The 11,879-nt window shown below is 30.6% G+C and overlaps 2 protein-coding genes and 1 non-coding gene across 4 annotated transcripts in view; all 3 read left to right on the top strand.

The window, feature by feature from the left end:
* Window positions 1-1,509: 1,509 nt before the first annotated feature.
* On the top strand, window positions 1,510-2,944 carry LOC108559660 (ataxin-2 homolog). Its single transcript, XM_017917010.1, has 2 exons — window positions 1,510-2,610; window positions 2,672-2,944. Exons 1-2 carry the CDS (start codon window positions 1,560-1,562, stop codon window positions 2,902-2,904), a joined length of 1,284 nt encoding a protein of 427 aa, XP_017772499.1. The 5' UTR covers window positions 1,510-1,559; the 3' UTR covers window positions 2,905-2,944.
* Window positions 2,945-9,224: 6,280 nt separating this feature from the next.
* Window positions 9,225-11,879, top strand: part of LOC108559667 — a 10,644-nt gene continuing 7,989 nt past the window's right edge. For both annotated transcript variants that reach the window (XM_017917016.1, XM_017917017.1), the window contains exon 1: window positions 9,225-9,738. The gene's annotated coding sequence lies outside the window, so the exon portion shown is untranslated. The remainder of the gene's footprint in view (window positions 9,739-11,879) is intronic.
* Window positions 9,911-9,982, top strand: Trnat-cgu. Its single transcript has one exon. It is a non-coding gene; the product is annotated as a tRNA-Thr (tRNA).

The following is an 11,879-nucleotide window of genomic DNA, read 5'->3' as shown; positions in this document are numbered from 1 at the left end:
CATAATTCTCTAAATTGAATAAAACACTGAAAACTACAATAAATTATTAAATAAGTTACTTTGTTTTATTAAATTTGTAATAGATTATAATTATTAATAAAAAATTTAAATTATGTATAAAGTTTAAAAGAACTTAAAATTGCTCTGATTTTTGTCATTTTATAAACCTTGGTACAAATATGCAAGACTGTAAATGAGAGTAGTGGGATGTATCTTAAGGTTAAGAAAATAACATATTGAATTATGTACTATTCAGCACAAATACTTATCTTTGGTAATAATTCAATAAGTCATGAAATATTAGTCATTTTGTTTTGTTTGTCTTTATAAATTGTTACTTAATGTTTGCCAATGTAATACTGTGGTCATCAAGAACATAATGCGCGAAATATGACGAAAATGTCGGGTATACCTTGTATATTTATTAACTGTACAGTACAAATATTATTTTTTTTTATCAAGAGATAAATGTTAGATGGAAGTGAAAACATAAGTTGTCTAAATAATTTAGACGTAATTGTTTTACATGTCAGAACAAACTAATTTCGTTCATGTTTTCTTTATTTTTGGAACTAATATTTATATAGGGCGGAAAGACCTCGGTCGATAGCCCTTTGGCCAGCCTATTGATATATATTTTTATTATATGTTAAAATTTATTTATGTATAAATTGTACTTTTTTTTTCTTCTTATGTATTAATGTTTGGCCAATAAATTATTATTACTATATTATTATTTATATAAAAGTCTAATTTTAACAAGACATAAAGACAAAATAATTTATTAAGAAAAAAGTAACATTTATCTATATTATCTATCGATATTGTGAAACCCAATACGAGTTTCATTATTATTGGAATTTTATATAATAGTAAATTGCATTTTTAAAGAACTGTAGGTTAAAAACCCAAGTAACAGTGATATTTTTATAAAATGCTTTTTTAAGGACATAAAGATCTATGGTCAATAGACCTTTGCAGTAGTTAAATTTAATTTTTGTTATTATATTGAGTTAATATTTTGGTGGTTTGTTAATATTAATATTATTTTTTAATTATTAATATTATGTAATTAACCCAAATTTGGATTATCGTCTTTCTGCCATTTTGTTTTATAAATAAATATATATATATGAAAAATAAAAGCGTTATTTTTGTTAATATTGGAGTTGACAATAATATGATTTATATTTTGTTATTAATTACAAATTGTTATCATGTGTCTAAAGTGTTGTATATTTATAGATTAATGTTGATAAATATTCGGGGAATTCGTTGCAGGGGATAATATATACATTTTTTTCTTCTTCAGTTGGGGTACGCCACTGTTATCTACCCCATGCATTTACAAATGACGTTGGACGCAGCTGCTGGTTCTACCGTTACCATTAGACCGAACCACCGAAAAGGAAGAACAGAACAGTCGTTGTGTAACAGCGCGCGAATGAACGTCTCCTCTCTTTAACGGTCATCGACGAATATATAGAGTTCAAGGAAATTTACACGAATTTATAAACACCATTTAAGGATATTTACAAAAAAAGAAAGAGTCATTCAACATGTCCGTGCAACAGCATCAACAGCAGCAGCAGCAACAGCAGAAGAAGTCGTACAGTAACCCGGCTTTTTGCCAGCAAAGCGAGTTCCAGAATAGAAGTCCGCAGAGGAATTTGCGGCAATCGCCGATCGGCGCGCAAAATACGCGATACGAAGAGCAGGAGTTCTACGAGGAGATGGTCGTCGATGATAGAGGAGCGGTGCAGGAGAAAAAGTTTGTTGTAGTTCATAACGACGATGCCAGACCCAAGTATCGGTACGAGTATATCCCGATGCAGGATAGTGAGCCGGTAAAAAGGAGAGTTTACCATGAGGAGATCGATGCTTCGACGGGAAGAGTGCATCGTTATGAAGTTCTTCAGCAGGAGCAGAGTTACGAACCGCCGCAGCCGCCGCCACCACCACAGAGGTACCAGAAACCTCCTCCACCACCGAGATACCCGATCTCCCCACGTCAAGCGCCTCGGTACGCCGTCGTGCCCGGCGACGAAGACCCTCAGCAGCGATACGCTTTGGTGCCCGTCGAAGAACTCGCCAACCGTTACGACTACATCCGGCCGGTGATATCACCTCAACCGAGACGTGCGAACCCGGCAGCAACCGCCAAACTCCACGAGCTCCTCACCACGCCGAAGAAGACGCCGCAAAAGCTCTCCACTCCCATCTCACCGATTCCGAAACCGCAACCGAAAGCTCAGCAGAAACTCAATTACACGTTAGCGACGCGCACCCCGGACAAAAGGAATACAGCTATAGTCGCACCAATTTGCTCGAGTCCGGTGCAATCCGTCTACAGCGAAACCACCTTCGCCAAGAACGATTCCTTTAACAATTTGAGCGGTCCCGTGCAGAAGACTTTGGCTATTGCAGCCTTCATGATGATCCTCTGCGGCGGCGTCACCACATCCCTGTGCTTCTACATGATCTCCTTCATGGGCCGCATCTATTACCTCGACTTCGGCGCCATCTCCGGATTTACTTGTCTCCTCCTAGGTCTTTTAGGATTCAGATCAAGGAACGTCTACTGGCTACCCAATCGTCACTACATCACCGGTAATAAAACAACAAACATCATTCAATCAAATCAAATTACTAATAAACAAATTCCTTTCAGGCTACTTCCTTCTAAGCATCTTCAGTCTACTAACAGCCGCGAGTCTATTAGTATTACTGTTCATGCAGCCGAAACCGGGCAGTCCTCTGGCCGACATGACTTCAGGCGCAGTCTGTGGATTTTCTGCTCTATCTCTTCTCATGGCTTCCTTCGGAATCGTAGCAAGCTACTGTTGTAGAGTTCCTCCACCAGATAACAGAGTTCAACATTGCGCTCCAGGATTCACAGTTTAAAAAAAAAATCATCATAATTCAGCAATTTCCATCATACATAAACGGGTGATCTGCAGATGCCATTAAACAACATCAACAGATCACTCCCATTCCAACGGAAATTGCTAAATTATTATCGGAATTTTTTATTATTTATTTCTTTGTTATTTTTTAAGACCAAGAACACGAGGCAAGTTGCACTTTCTTCTTTTGGTATTTAGTCATTAAGTATAGAGGACATTCCATCCTCTAATTAACATGTTAATTCATTATTGTATATAATTTATTGCGTAAAGAAACAAATATTTATATTAAATATAGAAACTTTAATAAACTGATTTAAAAATGTAATAATTGCAGTGTTAAGATTTCTACGTGTATATAGTAAACATATGTATGTTAGGAGAATTTTTTATAATCTCTATATTTTCAAATAAAAAATATTTTCTATTCAAATAATTATCGTTTTTATATAATTTATATATGTATAACTGTGGATAATATTACATCATAGATTTTACATGTTCATTCATTATTTTATATATCTTATTCTGTAAAGATACAAATATTTATATTTAAAAAAATATAATTTATATTGTCTATGTATATAGTAAATATTAGTGTGCTACTGCATAGATCAGGGGAGGCCAAACTGTGGCTCGCGAGCCGCATGCGGCTCTTCAAGAGTCTTATTGATGAGGCCACCCCTGGCATAGAAGGTGCTTTATAACAATGCTCTCCAATCTTTTTTAAGTATCTATATTTTCAAATATATATTATTTTTCATTGCAATTATGTTTATAATAAATTACATCTCAATATGTATAATTTTTTTTAGAATCTTCCATAAACTTATTTATCAATATTTTTTTTTAGAATTTACAAATTTTTGTGTTCCGTTATCTAAATATATATAAGAAACAGATGTATATTATCTCATCAGAGATATAGATTGAATCAATATTTTGAAATAAAGATGATTTTTTTTATGGAATTTTATATGAAGAACTTTAGAAACATGCTTAATTTTTCTCTAATACTAAAGAAATTAGTAAATTAATATTTAAGTATCATTATTTCTTTGTAATGTGTATGATAAAAAATAATTAGTTCGACCATTGTTTTTTTTTTATTTAAATAATATTGTGATTCAATTTTTATAAATAATATAGTTTTAAACAAAGCTATTACAGGTGTACCAATTACACGTCATAAATAAACAAATATTAATTTCTATGCTTGATGGACATTTTGTTTCATATTTCGAGTATTGTGAGTATTTCACATATATTCATTAACATTAACTTAATTAATCATTATAAAAAAAAAATTAAAACCTACCAAAAATTCTTACATTTTTATCACATAATTATTGAAGTTTTTCGAAACTAAAATAATTCAATATTTATAATTAAGATTTTTTTTTTGCTACGTGCTCCTATACCAAAATATTTGTATTTTTATCAAATTATTGCTGATTAGATTCGAATTAGAAAGCATTTTCTTCCTTTTCCTTGTACATTATTGTCGATTTGTAAAGCTACAGTAATGCCTTGCACATGAGATCGAAGAAGGTGACGGCTTTAGGAAAAAGGGCACAAATAGCAATGGTATTTTTTTGTGAAGGGAACAAATGAGATATTTGGTCACAGGGGGCTGGATTTAATTACTTACTTATGTAAAATTGGTTGCCTATATTAACTTAGTGTTTAGTTATGATAATATTTCAATAACTTATTATTTATTACGATTTCTTGGACATTTTTCTCCAATATAAGATAATACATAGAAATTTTCTTTCGTATGATATGATAAATCAATCTAATAATAAAAGTTCTTGAAGCCAAAGTTCAATATTGGTAGATCATTTCTATTTACTCAAATCTCTCAAATTTGATGAAAACAGATAAAAACGGGATAATCCAGATATGCAATGCGTTCTATTTAATTAAAATTCCATAATTATCTGACCTATTTATATAAAAATCATATTTTTCAATAGAAATTAACTTCTAATAGTTTCTTCGTATAGCGAAAAAAATAATACTTATATAATTTAAAACAAGCTTTTTACTTTCATACAAAAAAAATGTATTTTCATTTAGCAATACCTCGCACAGTACGGGTAATAAGTTCCGCTAATATTCCGGACTGTTTGAAACCGGACTAATCGAGAAACTAAATACAGAAATAGCATAGTTCCGGACGTTTTGAAACCGGACTAATCGAGAAACTAAAAGCAGGTATAACTCCCAATACTGCAGTGAATCCGGACTATGCAAGGCTTTACAAATCGACAATAATGTAGAAGGAAAAGGAAGAAAATGCGGTGTAATATTAATAATAAAGAATGGAAAAGTAATTTTATTGAATAGAACGCTACCGCGGATGGAAAATACCTTCGTTTGAACTCAAGCGTGAGAATTTATTTACATTGTGAATAAGGTAATTACAATGCGTGGAAAATGGTTAAACTGTTGGAATATACATGGTAATTATAATTTGCATTTTTTTCCATATGCTGTATTTAAATAAATACTAATAAATGCATGAGGGTAAATATTCTTACGTGCGATCTCAGACATTTTAATTACATGTAAACTGAATACGACGGTGTTCCATAAACTTTTGTTAACTTTTTTCCTTGATTAACGTTATATCAAAAGCTCTAAATTTATCTATTTTTCTATATTAATATTACTTTGTTTAAAATGCTATTTCGTATACCGATTAACTCTTTGAAAGGCCAGAAATTTCTAAACCCAAGTGGAGCCAGACAAGTGAATAGGACAACTTCGTCAACTGAATCAACATAAACGTCTTTTACTGCTCTATCAAGCTTCATCTCTTGACATAGCCACCAAATTAAAAGACAATTCCCCTTTCCTGTACATTTTCTAGATAATTATTATAATGCCCCACTAGGCATGTTGAAAAGGTGGCACAATTGGTGTCCTAGCGTCCCTCAAAGAGTTTAACGTACTATTGAATATGAGATAATTATAATAAATTGTTCTGAATATTTTGTTATGAGTTTTCATTTACAAAATGTGCAATTTTATTGTTGTGAATCGTAAGTTCTTCTAGAATTAGCTTCTATTTAAGTGCACACTTCAATATGTCGTTCATTCTAACTGAAGGATAACAATCGCTGTTCCTGGTAAAAATAACATGTGGTGACTTCGATGCAATTCACCATTATTTCAGTCATGCTTCAATAACTAGATTTAACACTTCTTGAAGATATTTTATTGCAGAAAAAATACAAATATTTTAATTCTTTATATTTAAAACTGTAATTAATTACACAAAAATTAACAGCAAATAAACATGTAATTTTCACTAATATTAAAAAATAATTAAGCTTTTATTTTATTTCCTTTTATTTAAAATTTCCTTTGTTCTCCGGTAGTAAAATTATTTTATTGGTAAATAAAACAGTTCTTGTTAGCTAAATAATGGTACGTAATACTATATCTAACGCACACGCACAATTTCTTAGTACGATAATGAGCTTCTTCTTCCCTGTTTTCGCATCATTTTATTACCCATTGTTAAAGATCCGTAGAGATGTGAAGGAACTTTTGAATGTGCTCCGGCCATCCGTTATACGTATTTTTATGTTTGAAATGTAGGAAATTACATTCCTAATTCTGTTCAAACCTAGTAAAAGCTTTAATTTCTTAAATAAATCAACGAGACACATTTGATTTGTGTAACTCTATGGTATTTTAACAACAAAATTGTTAAGTGATTGTTAAGTGATCAATAAAAAAAGATGTAATCAAACCAGATGATAATTGACAGCACAAATTCAAAATTTATTTCTTGTTGGTACAATAATATTAATTCGCTTTTCAATAAGTGCCTTCATTAATAGCTTTTATAATAGCATTTATTCTAGTCTACCACCGAGTTTCTTGAAAGTAGTGTCTAGATGTTTCTTTAAAAGCTGCAGCTGAACCAGAAAAAGTTGCGTAGAACCTTTGAATTACAACAAAAAATGTTATTGCCATTGGAATAGTCAAAGTCATGTCTCCTAATAATAAATTTTAAGTATGCGCTGCACATGACACAAAAAATGCGAATGGATTTTCTGACAAAAATCTTGCTTGAACTCCTTCTTTTTTACATTCGTCCCATTGTCAAAGGACTCTCCTTTACAATCTTGAAGAGGAATACCCAAATTGGCTAATTGAGTTTTTAACACTTCAGTTTAATTAAAACCCATAGTTCTCATATAAATTAGTGTAAAACCAATAAAATATTCCTTAATTTCTGTGAAGCCCCCCCCTAGCCCGTGGGCCCCGGGCATTCGCATTTGTCTATGTAATATTTATTTCATTTTTCTTATGATTTTCGTCTACAAATGTTCCTTTCAATATTTTATTTCATAGTTTCATTATTTTATCTTTACATAAATAATATCACTTTCATTTTACTTATACTTTTTGTCTGCAATTGTTCTTTACATAATTTAATTTTTCAGCATTCTTTTGCTTTTTATCTACATATGTTTCTTTAAATATTTTTCTTTCTTATGCTTTTTTATCTAAAAATGTCTTTACAAAATATAATATCACTTTCATTTTACTTATATTTTTTGTCTGCAATTATTCTTTACATAATTTAATTTTTCAGCTTTTTTTTGCTTTTTATCTACATATGTTTCTATAAATATTTTTCTTTCTTATGCTTTTTTTATCTAAAAATGTCTTTACAAAATATAATTTTCACTTTTCTTATAATTTTTAGATTCAATCATTTCAATTCATTGATATTTATCGATATATCCTACACATTGTGAGATTTTTTCTTCCAAATGTGTCACACAATAATATTTGTTGGAAACTTACACACAAAGTATTTCTAATATAAGTCTGTTGTGTTTGAAAGAACCCAAAATACGAGGGGTTGAACGGCTTCAGTTTTGAAAGGAAAAAGGAGTGGGAAAAAATTAGTACCCGAAAAGGACTTTTGGGTATTAAAGAAAAACACCGACGCCCCTAAAAAATTCACGCCTCTTTATGACCAAAATTGTTACTACCAAGATGAGCATATTTTTAAGTTGCATTTATTTAATTACATCATTTACAAATGAATTAAAAGAAAAATAACATATTTGTGTAATATTATCATAGACATTATGTAGACATTAAATAAATTGTGATTAATTGCATAGTTCTAATGATATTTCAACTAATATTTCTTATGTATTTCTAAAGTTAAATAATTTGTATATTATGTAACATTTTCATATATAATCAGAAGAAATATATAAAATAACATTAGTTAGTTAATATTTTCCATGTAATATTTCTTAATCTATAATGATTAGAAATTTATTTATTGATAAAAAAAAATGTGGTATATAATTAAACAATAATTAATGTGTATAATGTGTAATGATTTTAGTGGTTTGGTATAGTAATTAACAATTTTCAGAACATTACAATACATATGAATGGATATATTTTTATTAAATAAATGTAAATTTTTGAAAAACTAATTATGAAAATATGTAAAGAAAATAGTAAAATATTTTATTCTATTTATTAAAATTTGTAGCAAATCATGACTAAAAACTTATTAGTAAATATAATGTAAGATATAAATGTAATCACATTAAAATTGTATTAATTTCGTTTTCGGTGGTATTTTTAAGATATCATGTTCTGTATATTGCTTTTAGCAATCGTTAATGATAATTAACTATGTTCAGAATGTAAATAAGAGCGACAATTGAAGGATCGTAAAAATGTTTGTCGCGGGTTCGTCGTCTGCTTTAGCGTCGAAATCACTGCCGTGTAATGCGGACGCAATTAGCGCAGCGAACAATTCGAGTCGCGATTGCAGTTTAACGCAATAATTCTCATTAATATATAGAGTCAGATGTGAGCAGAACAGAGAGATTAATCGAAGGGAGATAGAGATAGAGAAGTCGATGGAAACACAGTTTCTCAAGGTGGTAAGAGGTCACTTATCTGCGCGGCGTTCGATTTTTCCAGCGAAAAGGAAATTGTCGCAGAAAAACGACGTCCAAAAAGGAAGTCTCGTTTCGTTGGAAACGGTTAGGGTTAGAGCGATTCCATCTTCTTCTCCTTGTCGTTCAGTTTTTGTTTTCATTTTCGCCGCCTTCCTACTTCTTCTTGCCGGCTTCTCGTCTCTCCGTTCTGCTCCTTTTTTCCCATTGGTATTTCTCTATCCTTCTCTGCAACGTTCCGTCTCTCTCTTTCGTTTGCCGTACAAATAGAGTCCGCATGAAGAAAGTTCTTTCAGGAGGGGAAAGGTGGAGTTGTGCTGTGGCGTGCTGGCAGGATCGAAGCAGGCAGAGGCAGGCGGGCAGCATTCCACAGGTTCTCTCTCAAGGTTCATCCAACCATCTGCAACCGACCGAGGCTCTTCGCTGGACGCTGACACCCAGCAAATACCAGAACACCGAAAAAGAGCACCGAAGGAGGAACATCGCCTAATTCCTTTTAAACAAACGTAAACAATGTAACTGGTGCAACGCTGCATACGAGAGAGAGAGAGAGAGAGAGCCCAAGTGGTGCGCGTTCCGAAACCTGAAAGAAACTGCATTTCGTGCGCTCCTTCTTCATGTATTTTCATTCTTTTTTATACGTTTTATTTTCGTTTTCCTCTCGTTACATCTTGTGCAAGTGCGTCTCTCGTGTTCGTTTTCATTCATACTCGTAGTGCTGAAACCTGTGGGAACATGAGATAGGAGGACGACTTCTTCGTTATACCAATAATTACGTTTTTTTCTCTCTCTTAACATCGCCAACTGGGAAACAACCGTCGAGTTTACTTTGCAACTACTTGCACACCAAACAGATTGCCTTCAATCATACAGTAAGTCCGATTTCATTTACTTTACATGAATTTAAAACATATAAATTCCGCGCGAGTTTTTCTACTTTGTATCTCTGGTTTTAATCCTTTTAAAGTATCCATTGAAATTTTCTGTTCGGACTAATTATGACGAGGAATTCGACTGCGGTTGTAAATTTATTTCATATATGTAGCCTCTTTAGCTCAGTGGTAGAGCACTGGTCTCGTAAACCAGGGGTCGTGAGTTCAAACCTCACAGGAGGCAAATTAAATTTTTCACAATTTTTTTAACAAAACATTTTCATTGATAAAACATATTGCAATAACTAATTTATAACTTCATATTGCAATAAAAGATATTATGTAGTAAATGATTCAAATTATTTATACGAAGATATTTGTAAATATTCTAAAATTGTCAATACATTTTTAATTGCTAATAACAATTCATTTCATCGTAAAATTGTGAACACTTTAAATTAATCTATTTCTGAGTCGATAAATTATCTAACTTGTTTTTTTTTTAAATATAAATAAATGACTCAACAGCCATTAATAATTGAATTATTTAGAAATTATTATATAATTTAGAATCAATATGTATCAATAATGTAATATATAATTATAATGTACAATCTACAATATAAAACTGAAATAGCAAACTATAAAAGTAACTAATTATAAAGATGACCTTTCAATCATTTGATAACGTTGTTAATCGTCAATATAATTATGATTAACAAAAAATTATTAATTGTATTAATGATAATACAAAACTTGTTGATGAAAATGTTGTTTAATTAACAACTGATCTTCTATACAAGTGTTAATGAAATTTGGAAAGTAATAAATGCATTATTTGCAAAGGTATATAAAAATTGGATTATCAATATATTATTAAGTCTACTGCTATACCTCTCATAGTGCGGCTTTGTCAGTGCGGTTTCACTATAGTACGGATTGAATATATCAAAATATTCTAAATTGACTTAAAATAATTAGTACACATTATTTTTATACATAAGTGATTGCTTTGATTTTTGAGGTATTGCTGTAAAGTAAGTCCTCGACTTACGCTATTAATTGGTTCCGAAGGTTTTCGCGTAAGTCGAGAAAAGCACAAAATTAAATTTTTTTTTTTGGCAAAAATATGTTTCAATTTTAAAGTAAAATAAATCTATATATTTACGCGTAACTCAAAGTTGCGTAATCGTGTTTTTGGTATAAAAATTTACTTCACAATAAAACTCTTGAAAGTTGAAACTTAAATTTGTTGAATTGACAAAAACAACTAAATTAGTAACATTCTTTTGCAGTTTGTTAGCAAAAGTTAGAAGCAAAATAATGATTATATAAAATATTGATTTGGTAACTTGAGAATTTTATATTTTGCATTAAACAATAAATTAATAAAAACTTACTTTTAATTAGCAATCAATCGTTGAAACCAAATAAACTAGTTTATAATTAAATTATATACTTCATAATTTATAATGTAGATATAAATAATTAAGATAAACGGAATCGTAATGTCACACAAACAGCAATATTTCAACACGCAATTGAATTCATTAGCGTTAATTAAGCACATAAGTTTATTTGATTCAATTTCATATTTATAAAGTTTAATTTAATTGAATCCGATAGTTTCATTCCATATTTTAATACAGTTCTTGTATCGGTTGGTCGGTAAATTTAAGTTCAAGTTACATTTACACACCATTTCCGGGAAATGTATACATTTACCTAATGACATCGGTAAATGTTCATATAAGTTTACAAACCTCCATATTTATAAGTTACTGTTTTTGTTTATTAACCCTTTGACAAACGAATAAAATATATAAGTCATGTTCTTGCAAGAAATGCAGAACTGCAAACCAAAACACGAGACAAATGATTTCCATCACACATTTTAACCTTAATATACAATAGTATCTCATATTTATTATTTTAAACTTTTACCGATATACGTTGGTAAATGTATACATTTACCGGTAAAAGTAGATATATGACGCTGCTATCAGATTTACACTTACATTTATACATATTTATTATTAAATTCATTTCCTTGCGAATATTCTGATTGAACACTTCTAAAAGAGATTTATCATAGTAGAATTGTACACATTAATTATCCAATTTAAGAATAGATTGCATTT

This window comes from Nicrophorus vespilloides, unplaced genomic scaffold, assembly GCF_001412225.1.
Source record: "Nicrophorus vespilloides isolate i.1.1-1 unplaced genomic scaffold, Nicve_v1.0, whole genome shotgun sequence".
NCBI classification, from domain to species: Eukaryota; Metazoa; Arthropoda; class Insecta; order Coleoptera; family Silphidae; genus Nicrophorus; species Nicrophorus vespilloides.
This window is presented reverse-complemented; position numbering and strand designations above follow the sequence as displayed.

Bases quoted from the DNA above. Each gene is read 5' to 3' on its own strand.
- LOC108559660 (XM_017917010.1), top strand. From the start codon at position 1,560: ATGTCCGTGCAACAGCATCAACAGCAGCAGCAGCAACAGCAGAAGAAG. The intron at 2,611-2,671 runs GTAATAAAACAA...AATTCCTTTCAG, and splicing joins CAATCGTCACTACATCACCG to GCTACTTCCTTCTAAGCATC.